Consider the following 18,515-nt stretch of genomic DNA (forward strand, 5'->3'; position numbering starts at 1 on the left):
CTCTTACTCAACCTGTCTTTCCAGTTTATCGTAAGTCACAAAATGTCACGCATAGGGATAAAAAAATGAGAAGATACTATCTCAATGGTATAGAGTTACATCAGTTTACTAAAGTTGTACTCGTCTAGCTCTTCCCTGTGATGGCGGTGTGGGACCGAAATGGGTACACCATGGCATATTTGGTGGAGCTGTTTCCGATTACATCAATTCTGGAACCTAATCCTTGAAATTTAAGGAGCTGTTACATGGATCTTATTAGGGGCTCACATAAGATGGCAATACTCAGCAATCCCAAGATGATCGATCATTAAGGGTTACTCGTAATTGTCACTTCAGACATTTCCTCTATTACAATCTAGGAGAATATGTACCTAGGCACTAGAACAAAGAGGGGTGCGGCCGTGACCGGGCCCCTGGAGGAGGTGGCCCGTTAAAGCCAGCGATATCCTCCGATGCACCTCCAATTGAAATCTATTGCGGACCAGAGAGCCCTTAGCTCCCTGCACCACACTTACTCCACAGTCACGAGTCTATAATGCCACAGGCGGGGCAATGACGTCACTTCACTGCGCCAGCTACTCCGGGAAAGGATGAGGACTGAGCCACTCGTCATAGGAGCGGGGACAGATGAGATTTGGTTGCTTTTTTAATAGTAGTGTGAAGAGCAAAATGGGGCATTACTTATAGATGGGGGCCACAAAAGGAGACATTATACTGTATGGGGGCCACGGGAGAAATACTTCCCATCAAACATTTTGTAAACTGCAACTCCGATTTTGTAATATATTTATTGGAGTTCAGTTGCAAACTTCAATATGTGGTACATACGACCTAAGAAATGCACTATAGGTTGAATGGACGCAGGCAGAACATTACAATAGGCAATGTATGCCGTAGTCTTTCAAGGCATTTCCTTATGGAGCATCCCAAGGATCCTACCAGCCTGAAATTGATCATTCTGGAACAAATATCTGAAGTAGCCCCAAGATACAGATACTGATCAATAAAGAGTCCTATTGGATTTTTTAATTGGCGGCACTCAAACCTGAAGGTTTGAATGAATATATTGGCAATACGAGATAGTAAAATGAATTGAAAGAGGAAAAAAAAACGAAGTACATGCAATCAATATCAATGAACGAAAATTAAAAAATAAAAAACAAACAGAAATAAAAACTGATAAATATATAATACAAAAACAGAAAACAAAAAATAATTAATTATGCATCCAGACACTTTGGCAAAAATAATAATTTTTGTGTAGTTAAAGGGTTTAAATAATTTGCATGGCACTGACAGGCCTTTACATTATTCATTTTACACTATATATATTTTAAATTTGATTATATGTTGTTTTTTTCCTGCCACTGGCAAGGCGCAGCCTAGCGCAGGTGGCCACTAACAGATTAACCAGTTGTAAGTTGGATGTAATTAACAATGTTTCCTGTGAGTGTATAAAACCATGTGTATTCATTGTAATTGTACATCTGCCTGATGAAGGAACCAGACCTGTTCCGAAACGCGTAGCATTTGAATAAAAGTTTTTTTTATAACACCTGATTGGTATTTTTTTACTGATTTTTTACTGACCCATCTGCGGCAGCGCTAACTTCAACCACCGGTTTTCCCTATTTTCTGAATTCTTCTCTGGATCTCCTGCCGGGTTCCAGCAGGTGGAGCAGAAGCCATCAGACCCTTTACACATTCTCTCAGTGTTGTGCCTGTCTTTGCACAACACCGTCAGGTGAGAATCTTCATTATTGAGAAGTGTATGTTTTTTTAGAATGATCCGCGCAAGGGGCGCTTTCTCTCTTTTTTCTTTTATTACTTAGAAACATTACTTAAGAAAATATGGCAATTAGATAATAAAATTGTAAATTGTATTTATTTTTTTTTATGGGGGTTATCCCAGACTCTATTAACACCACTGGGGCCCACATATCTGAGCAACATGCTGGTGGGGAAGGGGGTCTAGGTACAAATATTGCCCTCTAAGGCTCTAGTTCCGCCAGTGGTGGAAGTCATCTATGGCCCTCATAATAGAGTACAACGTCTAAAAGATTAATTACCTGATATTAGTGGAGGAAATAGTAGCTAACAATGAAGGCCTTTCTGATAAAGTCTATGGCACTTGATCGACAGATGGATTTTCGATCTGGGCTTAGTTTGGAAAGAAAGCTTGGCTGATTTACCAGAATCTGCTTCAACTTTCACTGGTGGATCTGGTAGACCCCAGGATACATAATTGTGAACACGTACTGTTGGTGCATAAGGTCTTGTGTTTCCCCTTAACTATCCCTTTCCTTTTTCTTGCTTTTTTCCAGCACTCATTCTACCTTCTTCTTTCTCTATTTCTCATTTTGGAGTGATCTGGGACAGAAACTTGGAGTAGCAACGAGCTTCACATAAAATGACCACGTAGAAACTTGTCATGGCCACCTAAAACATGCCTGTGATGTACAGTACAGTTACTTTTCTCTGAATTCCTATTTGTATTGCACTTTTCCTTTCTCACGACTCATACTATAATTTTGAGTTTTAAGCACTTTTTATGGTTTGCCCAACAAGGAGGCATTGTGTCACTGAAATTGGCTTGATTTACAAAGAAAGGAGCATACATTTCCAGCACAGAGTAAGTCAACTAATCGGTAAACTTAGATTAGATAGTTTAAAAATACATTATATCTATTAAACACCACAGAACACTGTGATAAATCTGCCACATTTTAAGACTGTCTAATCTAAAACCTCACCTACTGTCATAGGTGTGTCAGATGTGACAGACAGTTGCCCTGCAGTTGGTTGCAGAAGATCTCTTCGTTTGGCATTAAAGACACCTTCTTAGATTTATCTCACTTTAGGACTCAGCGGCTACCTCCCTCCTGCTAATTGACACCCAGGCCTGGGTGTTTAAATACTTTCTGTTTGCTACAGGGAGGCGCAGGTGATATTCACATGTTTCCTTGTGAAGGCTTGGAGCTACTACATTCTGTTTAGTTCGTCTCTGGTGCTAGGAGGACGTGTGGTGTAATCTCTCTGAAGTCGGCTCAAGCTAAGTTACTTTCCCCCATGTTTGTCTCCCTTGTTGTCTTTAGTTGTTAGTGGTAGCTGACTAGTGCTCACCCCCCCTTCCCTATCGAGGGCCAAGCTCTAGGGAAATACAGGGTTTAGGTTCCTGTGCGGTGATTGGTGAGGAACCAATATAGGGATATCAGATCAGCCTAGGAGGTCTCCACTCCCCCTTTCCCTAGTGTCTGGGCTCCCTTCCTCTCTTCCCTTCGTGTTGCACTTAGTCTTTCCCACACCTTGTGTGACACATAGACATTAGACTAACATCGGCCAAACCCAACGCTATCAACAGGTTTGGTCGAAAGTCTAGTGTATATAAGGAAATCGAAAAGATTATTTAAAGGGGAGTTAAGGATCTGGGATGTCCAATTTGGAATTGTCAATCCTCTTATTCTTTAGGAGATAATCTGCCGCCAGAGATGTCTGAGAGCGACTCTTTCAAAGAGAATATAGGAGAGCTTGGCTAAGAGATTGCAGCAGTGTATGGGAGTGATGGCCAAGACAACTGCCGGATGACATCCATCTTTAGTTTGCTTTTGTCTAAGAATTAGTCAGTATTGATAAAAGTGCCCTATTGTAGGTAGAAGACATAACGTTCTATTACCTTACACTTGCACAATCCTTTAGATCCTTCATCTGTGAACGAATCTTTTGGACAGGAGCATCGACTTCATCACATCCATAGGAAGGCATGTTCTGTCCTGAGGAACCTAGCGTAGATGCCAAGTCTTGGTAGAGATCAATCTCCTGCTGTAAGTCCTAGGGATAACATGGGAAGAACGTTGCTGCATTTAATCCTCTTAGATATACACATTTCTGGATATTATTTTTCTGTATGTTTCTACATTGTACACCTTAGAACCAGCCGTTTCATAGAATACCTTATGTTTCTTCATCATTTTTTGGGTGGCAGACTCTTCTTTACCATAATCTTTACTGTTCGCCAGTGGAAGTTTTTCTCCAATCCAACTCTCCATATCGGACACATCAAGAAGAAACTTTCACATTGGAGAAAAAAAAAATATATATATATACATTTAATGTTTCATAACTCTAGTCACAAATCAGAAATCAATGTTAGGCTTATTTTTTTCAAATTAAAAAAAACAAGCCTATTGTTATAGTACATTTACAAAGCATCTACGGGATACAAAGGCTTGCAGTAGAAACTATTAATAAAGAGGGTCCAATGACGCATATTATATAAAACCTTTGAAAACAAATAAATATGTATGTTTAAAGAGGCTTCCCGACTAATACTAATGTACACTGATAGAGTTGGACTGGCCCACCAGGGAACTGGAGGATTCTCCGGTGGGCCCTGGCTTCTCCTTCAAGAGATTCTATAATGCTGATCTTGCAGCTGCTATGGGGCTCCTGAGTGGGGGAGAACCTGGCTCCATCATCTGGATTTCAATGGTATCTGAACAATCATGTGATAACCGATCGAATCAGCAAGCAGAGTTGACTCTTAACATTGTGCATCTTACGACTATACCACTTGATACAGTGCCTGATCAAAAACAGTCTAGGTCCGAAAAACCACTTAAATTATAATGCATTGGTTTTGAATAGATGTAAGTTGGGCCCTCAGAATGAAGTCCTCTGGTGGACCCAATGTTCTTCAGTCTGACACTGCTGATAGATCACAGAAAACATGACAATTTCGCTACCGATTTATTTTTGCTCTTAGGAGGAGAAAAGCAGCTATGGTAGAATGTCATCTCTCACCTTTTGGAAGCCGACTGAATCCTGCAGGCCCCTCATCCTCTTTTCACACGCTTGCTCCAGCTCTGACCAAGCATCTTGCAGCTCCTTATTCTTGTCAGAGATGTTACGAGACTCAGGGTGGCCGCTTGCAATCAAAGAGTTGCCCATCTCCAAGACTCGACGCAGCTGCTGCTTGTGCGCGTTGACTTCGGCTTGTAACTCCTAAACAACAATCAATCAAATAAGATTTAGATCATTGATTTTACCGTGCTTTAAAAGTGAAAAAATAAATGAAAACATACTTTTGACAGATAATTTTTATCTGCAAACAATGACCTTCGCTGATAAGAAATTAGAAAATGAAATATTCAATTTGACTATTTGGGCAGAGCAGGAGGTCTGTGAGGTTCATCTTCAGCAAATTGCTGCAGAGTAAGAAGTGATCTGACTGTCGGAAATCATTGTGGTGACTTTAAAGGGGTTGTCTGCTTTCAGAAAATCATGGTCCCCGGGTGCAGTTTATTATTAAAAGATAAAAATGTGCTTTAATCATCTTTCCTGGGTCCAGCGCTGAGTCGCTCCCGGTCTCTACTATTGGCTGTGTGGCGCCCCTGCTGCGCATGAGTGCCACAGATCCTGGAGGGGTGCATGGACGGATTCCTCCACAAGAGGCCCTCGTAGCATACACACACCTCCACCTTCCACCTCAGGACACAAGAGGGAGCCCGGATAGGGATATAAAAAGGGAAGATGGAGCTAGGCAGTTCAGTTCAGTTCCTGCAGTAGAGAAGCCTGAGAGAGGTCAGCCTGCAGTGGAGCTCAGTCCAGAGAGAGCTCAGACTAGTGAGCCTACGGCGTGCTGACGCCATAAGAGCGGTGAAGAGTAGCGAGGCCTACTGCCAGTATGAAGCCTAGTGAGGGCCCCGAGCACGGCCGAAGGCAAGTGAAGTAAGCGAGCTACATAGGGGGCAGAGGAGCTTAACCAGCTCACCCCATAAGCATTTACCGGACACCGGGTCCGCGTCTGCAAGGATCTCTAGGACCAGCAGAAACAACCGGGATCCCTGGCGAACTACATGTCCCAGGAACACCAAAAGCTGACTGTAATACCAGGGTCAGGAATCACTGAGGCCCAAGAGACCAGGGAGTGTGATCTCCAACAGAAGGCCCTACCACCAGGTCAGCCGGTGCAAGAAAGAGACCAAGTTAGGCCTAGCTCCAGGCAGGTCATAAACTTAACAGGAAAAGGCAAGAAACAGGAGGCCCCACACCTGCTCACTGGGGAGAGTCCTGAAATGCACCCTTAACCCTACAGTGCCCTGGATCGTGCCTGAAACACCACCAGTAAAGGTACTGAAGTGAACTATCGTGTGTGTGCCTATTCTTCCTCCGACCCGGCTGGGTCCCCTCTGTCCTGCATCCCTTCTCCTACGCTGCCCTGAGGCCCTGCTCCACCTGTGGGGAGCTGCACCATCTAAGCTGCCTGATCACCGGCCTCCGATGACTGTAGCAGCGCAGGTGATCCTCACCAGACACCACAGGTGGCGTCACGAACTTTCCCTATCCCATACACCTTTCCCCCATCATTCCTTCTTTCTTTTAAAGAGTGACCCCAGGGTACGGGCCCGGGAGCCGGCGACCGCGACATCCCCCAAAACCAACAACAAGGCCCGGGCGCCGAGTAGCCATTCCTATCCCCTGGGCGCGTCAGCTGCAGTACTGGCACCACGTCAATGAGCTCAGTGACTCGCTTATTGTGACGGAATACCCCAGTGAGAGCCGCTGAGCTCACTGATTGGCTGCAGTGCTGCCAGCGTGATGTAAGCCCTGCAGTCAGTAACAAACATGAGGAACAGCAGGGGAGAAACCTAGCGCTGGACCTGGGGAAGGTGAGTAAGGACACGTTTTTTGTTTTTTTTTACAAACTGCAGTTGGGGAACAGAGATTTTCTATAAAGGAACAACCCTTTAAGGCACCAGAACATACAATCAATAGCAAAAGTCCAGCCGGGATCCAGTTCTGGCCATTTACCCCCAGGTAGAATATTGAAAGAAATACCCCTCCCCCACCACCAACACTGCTTAGCATATAGTGTGACGCCTCTACTCGAAAGCCCCTTTTTACCCTGGGAGATGGGGAACTCGGAGTCGGGTCCTTTGATGGAGAGTTGGGGTGCAACCGTGGCCCGGACCCGCTCCGTGCCCAGGGCCGTCACAATTAAAAAAGGATGGTACGGGCTTATCCGGGTTGAGTGGCTGATTTCGACTACGCCACCTGTGGCACCTGGTGAAGGCCACCAGCGCCGCTGCAGTCCGCTGAGGCATGGTGGTATGGCGGCCATCGTTGTTACTACTCCCCACAGGCGGAGCAAGGCCTCAGGGCAGAGAGACAGGATGGAAGGGGGGGGAGTAGTAGTAAAGGAAGTCTCTACATAGTGCAGTGTGGCGCATAATAAAGAGTCCGGAGGCCATAGGGGTGAACTTCCAAGGCTTTACTCACATAAGAGATGGCAGAAGGAAGGCGACTCCCTGCTCCTCACGGAGTTCTGCGGTAACCAGGGTCGGGGATCCGACAACCTCCGAGTAAGTCCAGTGTTTGATCAGGACCCCGCACCAGAGTGTTCCTAAACTACAAACCGAGTCCTTTCCTGTCTGTGTGTGTAAATAGGCCGGGTCTCCCTCTGAACTCCTCTCAGAAAAAGGGCACGGGTGGCAGCTCCGCTCCTTCCGTTACCCGGTGGGATCCTCAGGGCCTACCGGGCTTTCCCAACCAGGACGTGGAGTAGCAAGGTCGGGTGTCGGGGGCCGGTTCCCCCTCTTGCAGCCGGACTCCCTCTGAATAGATCAGCATAGCGAGGACATGTGGCGTACACCGCTCCGTCTGCATCCTCCCTGGGATCCATTTGCGGTGGAGCTACACTCTAAAGCTCCAGGCCTTCTTGGTCATGGTCCCTGACCGGGCTGAGACACACATTATCTGCAGCCTGCCCCTCGACCCAAGGCCAAGGTACGAGGGCTGTGTCTCCATCCGATGCAGGCCCACACAGGATCCGTGTCCAGGGTAGGAGGTCACAGTAGCACAGTCAAAGATCCATCAAAAGACATCAAAAGGACCATGAACCAAGATGGCTGTGTATTAAATATGAATTATTAAGTGTCACTAAAATGTGAGTCCTCCACCCTCACCCACTAAATGGTTCCCCTAACTCTTGGTTCCCCAGTCTCCCGATTCCAGTAGGGGCAGCACCTAGCGCATTCTAGCCCCCTCTGGTGGAGAAGTGTGGTGTTGGATGTGGAAGTTGGGTCCTGACCATCACACTGTTCTTACCTCAGAGGAGGAACACTACACTCCACTACAGAAGTGCAGTATCCCTGTGGCGGTCGAACCCTCAGGGGCGCCACAATAGCGATAAGGGTGGGTTCAATAGTTGTTGTTTTTGCCACAGTTTATATCGATTTTCCAAAATCCACGATTTTGGAAGACGCACCGTGATCGCATCGTGTAAACCCACCATTGTCATTGCATGTCAAAAAGCAGGGGAAAACAAAAACCATGGCAGAACTTGTGTTTTTGCATGTCACCCCTCCTTATAAATAACAATAAAAGCTAATCAATAATATGTTACAATTACATTGATGGGAGAATTCAACAGATATTTGATGGGAAAAAAAAGTAATAATGCTTGTTCCTACCTAGGGCCCCACAATAGATCAGACCTTAAAGGGTTAAACATTTTTACAAACCCGATGAACACGTTGTCTGGGATCACAATTCTTTATTTCAGGCACAGATATACAGTCATACTTTCATGTAACGGCAGCTACTCTGAAATGTAATGTCATCGCTCATTCAGCGCTGTGCACACAGTGTAAGTGAAGCGCAACTGGAAAGGTCTACACTACCAAATATTCATTACAAGGAGACCTGTAACACACAGGATAGAAAGGCCAGTGTATTAATGGGTTAGATCACTGGACGCCACAGACCTCAACTGCCTTCCCAACTGCTGGAAAATGCACAGTCTACCGCAACGCTATCGGCCAAAGCAAATGGTGATTAACATGGCGCCATTTACCGTGGCTGCAACCAGCAATGAAAACACTGTTCTGTCTAGAGTTTTACCAGATGTGCCTAACCAGGTCTCCTGTCTCTACTGTATGAATATTTCATAATGCCTTTAAAGGAAAATTTATTTGTGTTTCAGGTAAAGGTTTCTGGTTTCAGAAAACCCTTTTCCTTCAGCTGAGATTTGTTGTGAAAAAAAAAAAAATGCGCTCTACTCACCCTTCTCCGGTCCAGAGCGGAGTCTCTATGGTGCTCCCAGTGTCTGTTGTTGTTGACAGCGCTGTAACCAATCAGTGAGCGACTAGCTCTGTCAACTCAAGCAGAGCCCATTGAGCTCATTGATGGACTGCAGCGCTGTTGACATATCGTCAGCACTGTAGACAATAATAGATGCTAGGAGCAGCAGTGGAGACTCAGTGCAGGACCCAGTAGGGGTGAGATAAGTGCAGTTTGCTTGTTTTCTGGGGGGAGGGGTTTTAAAACAAAAAACAAGCTACCGCCAGGGAAAATAGGTTTTTCAAACAATGGAAAACTGCTTTTATGTTAAAGACCTGATTATACTCACGGACTGCGCGGTCCGGTCCAATGGGCATTTCTGGTCTTCATCCGGCGCCTCCTCTCTTCTTACAATCGCCATGGTTCTTCCCTGCTTCGTGTGCGTCCTACGTCACCCAAAACAGTATCCTCCATCATACTCCTGCACAGGCAAACTTCTCTTTACCCTGCCGAGGGCAGAGCAAAGTAGTGTAGTGCACATGATCGGCACTGATGGGTGATCGGCACTGTTTGGCCTTGCCCGGCACATGCACACTACAGCGCTTTGCTCTGCCCTCTGCAGGGTAGAGAGTTTGCGCAAGTGCAGGAGCGCGATGGGGGAAACTGCATGGATGACATAGGACGCACAAGAAGCAGGGTAGAAGGACGGCGATCGTAAGAAGAGAGGAAGCGCCGGATCAAGACCAGCAACGTCCGTCGGACCGGACCGCGCAGTCTGCGGGTATAATAAAAAGTAATTTTTGCGCCTTGCATAGGGAATTGGGGACATATATACAGCATTCTAGAATACTGTAAAATAGGGTTTAAAGATGCTGGCCGTACTGTATATTGGAAAAAGCTGGTGACAGGTTCCCATTAGGGTTATTATTATATTAAACTCAATGGATGCGTCTCCACAGAAACCATGCACTGTGCCCATCTGTTATAAATGGAAGCTCCCCACTCTCCAGCATACGTCGTAAAACACCAGCGTCGCACCATAGATCTGTCCGACTTATAATGGGGTCCATTGGGTATTGGCCAGGTTTCTTTTGTTTTAATGGGAAAAATAACTGCAGCTGATGTCTATACATCCTGAGAAAATGTAATCAGTTACAGCTAGCTATGAAAACCAACACAATATTTTTTGGGACAATTTAGTATTTAGTCATTTCTTTCAAATTATATATTTACGACACCTTGAATAGAGAAATACAAATCAAGATGAACATAAAAGTTTGTCTCCACGTCTGAATTTTAGACCCCAGAAGTACTTTTACTCGTGTTAATAAGACATGGTACCTTATGTTTGTGAAGCATGCTCAGCGCCGCATCCAATGACTTGCCAAAATGTGTTGAGCTGGCAACAGGCATCTTTTCACTGATCCATGTCAACTCAAGGTCACAGTAGTGATAAAACTCATACTGATCCACTTTGGCTTGCAGGAATTCTCCTCTTTTGGATAAGGGATCTTGCAGAGATTCAAACCTGAAATGAGAATATACAATATATGCAATATTTATATCCTTTTTAGTGTTAATGATATTCTTTTTACTGTTGATCATAAAAAATTGGAACTTTTGAAGTTTATTGTCACTAATGAGATTCACGTTATTACAGGCTCTTACTCTAACCTTCTGAGGGTATGCTCAAGTTTTTATATTGCTTAAATTAGTTAGCTTGAAAATAAGCAAGTTTGCAATTGACTTGCTTTATTTATCTGATGTCACCCTACTGCAATGACAGCTTTCATCTTTTATAGTGTACAGCAACTTTCCATGCAGTTGTCACATTCTAGGAGAGGGGTTAACTCTTAATATCCCAGTCAGATTTCTCCAGCCTATTTATTTTTATACAGCAGTTAGCTGCTCACCTCCCTCCCCCTCCTTCTGAAGAGATGCTGTTATAAATTACAAGCCCAATAGCTTTTAGAGCAGGTCTTCTAATCATGGCTCCCACTGTCCAAAGCTGTGTGTTTGTTCCAATGCCCTGTTATCTCTATGTGTAAATGCAGTGATAACAGTGTAGACTCAGAAGAAACAACCGAGAGCGGAATGTGAGAGTCTACATTCACACATTCAGTATTTGGTCAGTATTTTACATCAGCCAAAATCAGGAGCGGAACAATCAGAGGAAAAGTATAATAGAAACACGTCACCACTTCTGCATTTTTCACCCACTCCTGGTTTTAGCTTACAAATACTGATGTAAAATACTGACCAAATACTGAATGTGTGAACGTTGCCTTATAGTTCTACTAGTACTACATCTCTACTATTCACCAGAACTATCACTCAAGGAAGAGAACCCACCCTGCTAGAAACTTAGGAGACTGCAGAGTTGTGCACTGCTCAAGAGGCAACCCGAGAATACCCAGACACTTAATTTTAGGAGAAAATAGAAAATTCTTATGTAAATGTGTAAAATTCTTTCTCTGAATGTTGATCCAGTCAACTGACTCAGAATCAACAGGAAAAACTTGCTCTTTAGGGTCAACTGGATCATGCATTATGGTAGTACCTATACCCTGTTTCCACTGTCTTTTCCAATTCCTTGGTTGAACTTCATAGACATTTGTCTTTTTTCCACCGTACACAGTGACAGGGTAGTAAGGTACCAAAGACTGAGATGCCAGGTAAGATGAATCTTTCTTCAGAGAGATAGGTTCCGTGTAGAGCTGGTGCGAATTGATTCGCAGGACCCAGTGCCTCAAACACATCAGTAATCTGTAGCTGTCAACTGGGAGCCCTGAGAATTGCCTTCCACTTCCCAGCTTCTCTTTTGATTAGCTGGCCAGGCGCGAGCGTCACGTGCGTCACGCTGCAATAATGAGGTTGCTCCAGCCTGGCTAATCAGAAGGAGAGCCAGGGAAGCCGGCAGGTAGAAGGCAGTTTTTACACTTCCCATCCAAAAGGCTTGAGATTAAGGACGTGGCCGATGGACCGTGTCCTACGATTCGATTCACACCAACTCTAGTCCGGTGTGGATATTCCTTTTAAAAGTTTATCAGCTCACCAGTTATGGCCTCGTTATTTACCTCCTATTGTTTTTCAGTACCATTAATTGAATTACCTCCTCAAATACTTCATCGTTTCATCCATGATCCCTTGCGAGTTGAAATGATTGGTGGCCATCTTCTGAGCCCGGGACACGATTGAATTCATTTTATCAGCCAACTCTCTGCTTTCATTTTCCAGCTGACGATGCTCTTTGAGCAGGTCTCGGCTAGTTCTCAGGTCATGTCCAGACTGCGGGGACTGCAGAACCTTCTCTATCTTCTCAATCTTCACTTTGGCATCCTGGATTGGAAACATTATGAGGGGTTGCACACTTTATTAGTCTTCTCTTTCTAATTCTTATTGTGCAGGAAAAAAAAACAAATTTGCAAAAGAAAAGAATATTGCATTACTTGCATTCATAGCTAATCAATATCTGAAATAAATGCATGATTTTTATGGAGTAGATCATTAATAAATAACATGAAATGCTGACTGCCAAGATCAGGGTAAGTAAGCTCTGGTGTCAAGTAAAGTTCAGCTCCTATAAACATCAAACTGCTAAACTGGATATTGCATTGAAATATATCTGGGGTCTCCTTCATATCAGGTTTGGAAAAAAAAAAAAGATAGCTGAACCTTAATCACATCACCGGGGAACAACATATCCTGTTGTCTATTATATTTGATATTATATCATTATTATGAGACTCAAAAGTCTCCTTATAATGGCTTACTTGCATAGTGAATAATATAAAATTATAATGAATAGTGTAGCGTTGGCGTCTCTGCCTCCTGCCCGACAGAGATGCCGATCTACTCAATGCCGCGGCTCCGGTCAGGCGTCCCCTGCTCCTCCCCCTGTCCTCTTTGCGGCGTCTGACCAGGGTGCATGCACCACACGTGGATCCCCAGCCTCTGTTCTTAGGGCACGCGCGCGGGCTCCCTTTCTTTTAAAGGGGACGTGCGTGCCATCCTAAAAGTCACCAGCCAATGGCTGGAGGGCTGCCCCTAATTTAGGCACCTCCTCCATAATGGAGGTTCCTGTGCAAAGTTTTTGTTTGTGTTTTAACACTCTCTCCAGCCCTCAGGTTCCCGTGCCTGCCAGCCTGTCTATCAGCCGTGCCCGCCTGCCTGTCTATCAGCCGTGCCCGCCTGCCTGTCTTTTAGCCGTGCCCCCATGCCTGTCTATCAGCCGTGCCCGCCAGCCTGTCTATCAGCCGTGCCCACCAGCCTGTCTATCAGCCGTGCCCGCCTGCCTGTCTTTCAGCCGTGCCCGCCTGCCTGTCTTTTAGCCGTGCCCGCATGCCTGTCTATCAGCCGTGCCCGCCTGCCTGTCTTTCAGCCGTGCCCGCATGCCTGTCTATCAGCCGTGCCCGCCTGCCAGTCTATCAGCCGTGCCCGCCAGCCTGTCTATCAGCCGTGCCCGCCTGCCTGTCTATCAGCCGTGCCCGCCTGCCTATCAGCCGTGCCCGCCTGCCTGTCTTTCAGCCGTGCCCGCCTGCCTGTCTTTTAGCCGTGCCCGCATGCCTGTCTATCAGCCGTGCCCGCCTGTTGGTCCATCTGCCGTGCACGCCTGCTTGTCTACCCGCATCACCTGCCTGTCTGCCAGCCGTGCTCATCAGCTGTGCCTGTCGGCTTCGGCCATCAGTCCAGTGGGAGTCGCCTGCTCCCACACGAGGTCGGTCCCAGAGTGGCACCTGGTTCACCTTCCCGGTCGCTCCTTGGTTCACAAAGTCGACTAAGTCGCCGTGTGGCCAGGGTCGGCCCGGGTAGGCACTTAGTTACGCCCCTCAGGTCCCTCCTTGTATCACACCACAGAGGTTCCACCACCCGGATCCATAACAAATAGCAATAACCATTATAACAATTATTATTAACAACCGTTATGATAATTATTTATATACATTTAGGAAATATACACTGCTCAAAAAAATAAAGGGAACACCCCAATAACACATCCTAGATCTGAATGAAGGAAATATTCTCATTGAATTAGTGGAGGTAGCGGTCCTGCAGCTGGGTTGTTGCCTTCCTACGGCCCCCTCCACGTCTCCTGGTGTACTGGCCTGTCTCCTGGTAGCACCTCCAGCCTCTGGACACTACGCTGACAGACACAGCAAACCTTCTTAACACAGCTCGCATTGATGTGCCATCCTGGATGAGCTGCACTACCTGAGCAACTTCTGTGGGTTGTAGAGTCCATCTCATGCTACCACGAGTGTGAAAGCACAACCAACATTCAAAAGTGACCAAAACATCAGCCAGAAAGCATTGGTACTGAGATGTCTGTGGTCCCCACCTGCAGAACCACTCCTTTATTGAGGGTGTCTTGAAAATTGCCAATAATTTCCATCTATTGTCTATTCCATTTGCACAACAGCATGTGAAATTGATTGTCAATCAGTGTTGCTTCCTAAGTGGACAGTTTGATTTCACAGAAGTTTGATTTACTTGGAGTTATACTCTGTCGTTTAAGTGTTCCCTTTATTTTTTTGAGCAGTGTAGTTGACTAAACGATGTTATTAGTTTTCAGCTGTGGTAAAGCGACTTGCTCGGCTCTCACAGAAGCAGACACAGGAAACACGTCTCGGGTTAACTTCCTGTAGGTTTACTGATTTAGGCTATGTGCCCACGATGCAAAAATGCTCCGGATTTTTTCCTGAGCGTTTCTGCATCTTCCTGGCAGAAAAAACGCATGCGGATTGTACATGCGGATTGTACATGCGGATTGTACATGCGGATTGTACATGCGTTTTTCCTGCCAGGGACAAGCGGATGTGAAGCGTTCTTCACATGCATTTCCACATGCGGGTTGTCAAGCGCTTTCCAAGCGATTTTAGCATCACTTGGAAAGTGCTTGACAACTTGGTCACACTATATAAATCCATGCAAACGGCATGGATTTATATAGTGTGAGCGATCGAGTGACCTGTCACATGACTAAATGACGTCACCGCAGGTCCTTTAGTCTACCGCGAGCTGCCGGCAAGCCGAGACAAGAACACCGGGGGCCATCAGAAGGTAAGTATATATTTATTTTTTATTTTATTCTTTTTTTTTTTACAGGTACCATGGTACCCGGGTCTGGATGAGAAATGCATGGAATCCGCATGTACAGATTCAGTGATGCGGATTCCATGAGTTCCAATGCAAGTCAATGGCGGCGAAAACGCCGCGCTTCTGCAAAATAATTGGTAGTGCTGCGGATTTTTCCGCAATGATAATCCGCAGCGGAAATTTCCGCAGCATGTGCACAGCACATGCGGATTATCATTGGGGAGCATAGCAGACCTTCTACCAAGCATTTCTTAAGCGTTTCTGCAGCAGGGTTCCACAAAATGAACACGTCCTCTCCGGGATAACGAAAAAACAAAAAGATAGAGTACAGTACAGTCCATAGGCGAGAGGGGTTTCGCCCGCTCTGGGTAGCACATAAAGGTATCACCACAAAGTACTTCTGTGGAGCTCTCTGGCTTCCACATACACACAATCTGGAGACTTCCTTCTCCACACCACACCAGACGGAAAAAAAACATTGACTGAGCATTTAACTTGCCCAGCCACACCCTGAGGTGGAGATATGGTGAATGACCCTTCTCTAATGTCATTCACAAAAAAACACTCCCTTGTAAAATGGTGGTTTAACCCCCAACACATAACATGCTGGAGGAAATTTTTAGGTTTAGTTCACTGAAGCTAGCAGCCGCAGTGAAACATATCTCCCCTCACATATATCACCAGTGACTCTGTCACACACCATATACATCCAAACAATGCATTGCACAATGTTGAGTTCACATTGTTAGCCTTTGTAGACATCTGACATTAATCAAAAAGACTGTAATTTTTACTCCAAACTAGAGATGAGCAACAGCCTTGTCTAGGGGGCAGGTAAATATTGTATGGCTGCTCGACGGAAGCCCGGCAAACCTCAAACATGTCTTCATCCGGAGCTTCTTTTTTGATTAGCGGGCCTGGTGCAACATCGTGTGTGTGTTGTGGTGCAATAAAGAAATTGCTCCAGGTCGGCTAATCAAAGGATGAGAGAGGGATGCCGGTAGGTAGGAGGCAGTTCACAGGACTCCCGTCCACAAGCCATGGAATACTGACCTGTCCGTTGGTCCTGAGAATCTATTCAATCATCTCTATTCCTGAACCTTTGCATCCGGTGTGCCCAACCTGTTATGATCACAGTGGCACATGATCCAAATGAACCACTTCCAAAGGACAAAATAATAATTAAGTGGTATTTCCACCTTGGCAGTATTTGCCATAAATGTCTGATCGGTGGGAATTCCAGTTTTGGGGTTTAAATAAAAAAGAAGAAAAATACTTATCAGCTCTCCCACGGTCTGGTGTAGGTCATGGACCACAAATTTGTTGAGGGATGCATGGATGATGAAATCTCAGCCAGTCACAGGGTGGACAAACAAGAGGAATCCAGCAATCACAAGAAAAATATATATATAAAATCACATTTTATTGAAAAACCTTAAAAACATGGTAAAGAATAGAAAAAAAAGATGTGGGGGGGGAGATGCTGGATGAAAAATCACATGGATGACGACCTTCGAACTAACTAGTTTTTAATTATAGCAAGGCTATGATTAAGAACCAGTTAGTTCGAAATGCGTCAGCCATGGAATTTATCAATTTTTCCTCCACATTCCCACACCACTTTTTTTCTATTCTATTGCTTTTAAGGTTTTTCAATAAAATGTGAATTTTTATACAGGTAGATTTTTTTCTTGGGATTGCTGGATTCCTCTTTTTTGGACATTAGACTTACCTACAATAAAGTTATAGGTATGGATAACTACCTCTTCATCAGGTCTCCACTTCTAAAGAGTGCTAAACAGGGGATCAAGGGACCTCAAGTCTTTCAATAAAGGGGAGGTATCAGAATTTTCCAGTAACACCGTCAACTAGTGCCCCCAAAACAGGGCCAGACACAGCAGATTAGCATTTACAAAGACCTGGTCTGATACACATGATCAGTGTAGAGAAGAGAGAACAGTGCCGGCGAGCCATATTGGCGACACCCTGTTCTCTGTATCAGAAAGATTTGGCTGTCTTTATCAAACATTTCATGATATATACAGCCCAAGTTTATATGGTTATCGTCTGACCTGCAGCAACTCCATCAGTTGCTCCTGCTGTCCTGCTTGCCTCAACTTGTCTCCTCTATCAGCCATCTTCTTCTTCAAGTCTTCCCACTTTTTCGTGACTTCCAACATCTTCAGCTCGATGGATTTTTTTTCATAATGATCTTCTCTTAGCAGCTGCTGCCCAACCTGTCACCAAACAAATACATAGGGATGGCGTGAACATACTCCAATCACTGTGTGGTCAGCATACAAGAAAAACCATGCTGAACCAATTGACCACAATCATTTTTTTCTAAATGTCGACACTTCAAGACTCAATGTGTTACTTGTATGAGCTTCGTTTTCTTTCCCTATGAATCCATTTACTTTCTGGGAATCAGAAAGCAACACCATCGATGGGAAATGAAGGAGATGGTTCTGTATAATAACAATTTTCAGGTTATGTACAGCTGTCTAGCTCATTTTTCAATGGATAATGTTGCAATTACCCCAAACAATGAAGTTATCTTCTATCCATTTCATAGAGATTATATTGAGGGTCCTACTATTGGGACCACCAGCAATTCTGAGATTTGGAATCCTGGGAATGGTGCACTGCAGCTCCCTCTCGTACAGAGCGGGGGGGGGGGGTGCATGCTTAGCCTCTGCTCCATTCGTTGTCCAATCCAAGCAATGTTCTCCGCTTTCTCTGGCAGCCCCATTAAAATGAATGAAAGGAGGAGTAGCATGCGCACTTCAGCTCCTTTCAAGAGGGGGCTGCAGAGCAGAGCACCATTCCCAGGGCTCCAAAGCCCCAACCTCTGGATTGCAGGGGATTATAGTGGTCAGACCCCCCACAATCAGCAAGTTATCCCCTAACCGCTGGGTAGAAGATAACAATTTTTGGAGAATAACCCTTTAATATTAGAATAAATAAATGTTCGTGTATTAGCCTAACGAAAAATATAAATGTAATAGTTGCAAAAATTATACTACTGCTAGAGCTTTTCTTCAGACAACATGGCAGAATTTCATGTCAATGCAATTGACCCATATCAAGGCTGCGTAGACTACGTTTTTGTGACCATCTGAAAAGACGGAAACAGAAGAAATGAAAAAACAGTTTATTTGATCTCAGTGTGTATAATTGCTGCCTCCATAAGGAGTTATGTCTGAATCCAGTTTTTCAGGGATTCAGATAGACCCTCCACATGCACTGCATACATGCAGTGTGAACAGGGTCTAAAATGCTAGTGTGCATTAAGTTTCCTCTTAAAGATTAAAAGATGCAAAAAAGACTTGTCCACACACTGCGTCTTTACAATATTT

The 18,515-nt window shown here is 44.9% G+C and overlaps 1 protein-coding gene across 2 annotated transcripts in view; it reads right to left on the reverse strand.

Moving 5' to 3' along the window:
- The window catches only part of SPTBN5 (spectrin beta, non-erythrocytic 5), a 466,593-nt gene that overhangs the window by 280,259 nt on the left and 167,819 nt on the right, over positions 1 to 18,515 (reverse strand). For both annotated transcript variants that reach the window (XM_073638836.1, XM_073638835.1), the window contains exons 22-27: positions 17,229 to 17,393; positions 12,173 to 12,399; positions 10,402 to 10,588; positions 4,801 to 5,001; positions 3,951 to 4,067; positions 3,674 to 3,828 (exon numbers count right to left, since the gene is read on the reverse strand). In XM_073638836.1, coding sequence (XP_073494937.1) covers positions 3,674 to 3,828; positions 3,951 to 4,067; positions 4,801 to 5,001; positions 10,402 to 10,588; positions 12,173 to 12,399; positions 17,229 to 17,393 — 1,052 coding nt within the window. The remainder of the gene's footprint in view (positions 1 to 3,673; positions 3,829 to 3,950; positions 4,068 to 4,800; positions 5,002 to 10,401; positions 10,589 to 12,172; positions 12,400 to 17,228; positions 17,394 to 18,515) is intronic.

Source organism: Phyllobates terribilis, unplaced genomic scaffold (assembly GCF_046119375.1).
Source record: "Phyllobates terribilis strain yellow unplaced genomic scaffold, ASM4611937v1 Scaffold_7__3_contigs__length_470593459, whole genome shotgun sequence".
Taxonomy (NCBI): domain Eukaryota; kingdom Metazoa; phylum Chordata; class Amphibia; order Anura; family Dendrobatidae; genus Phyllobates; species Phyllobates terribilis.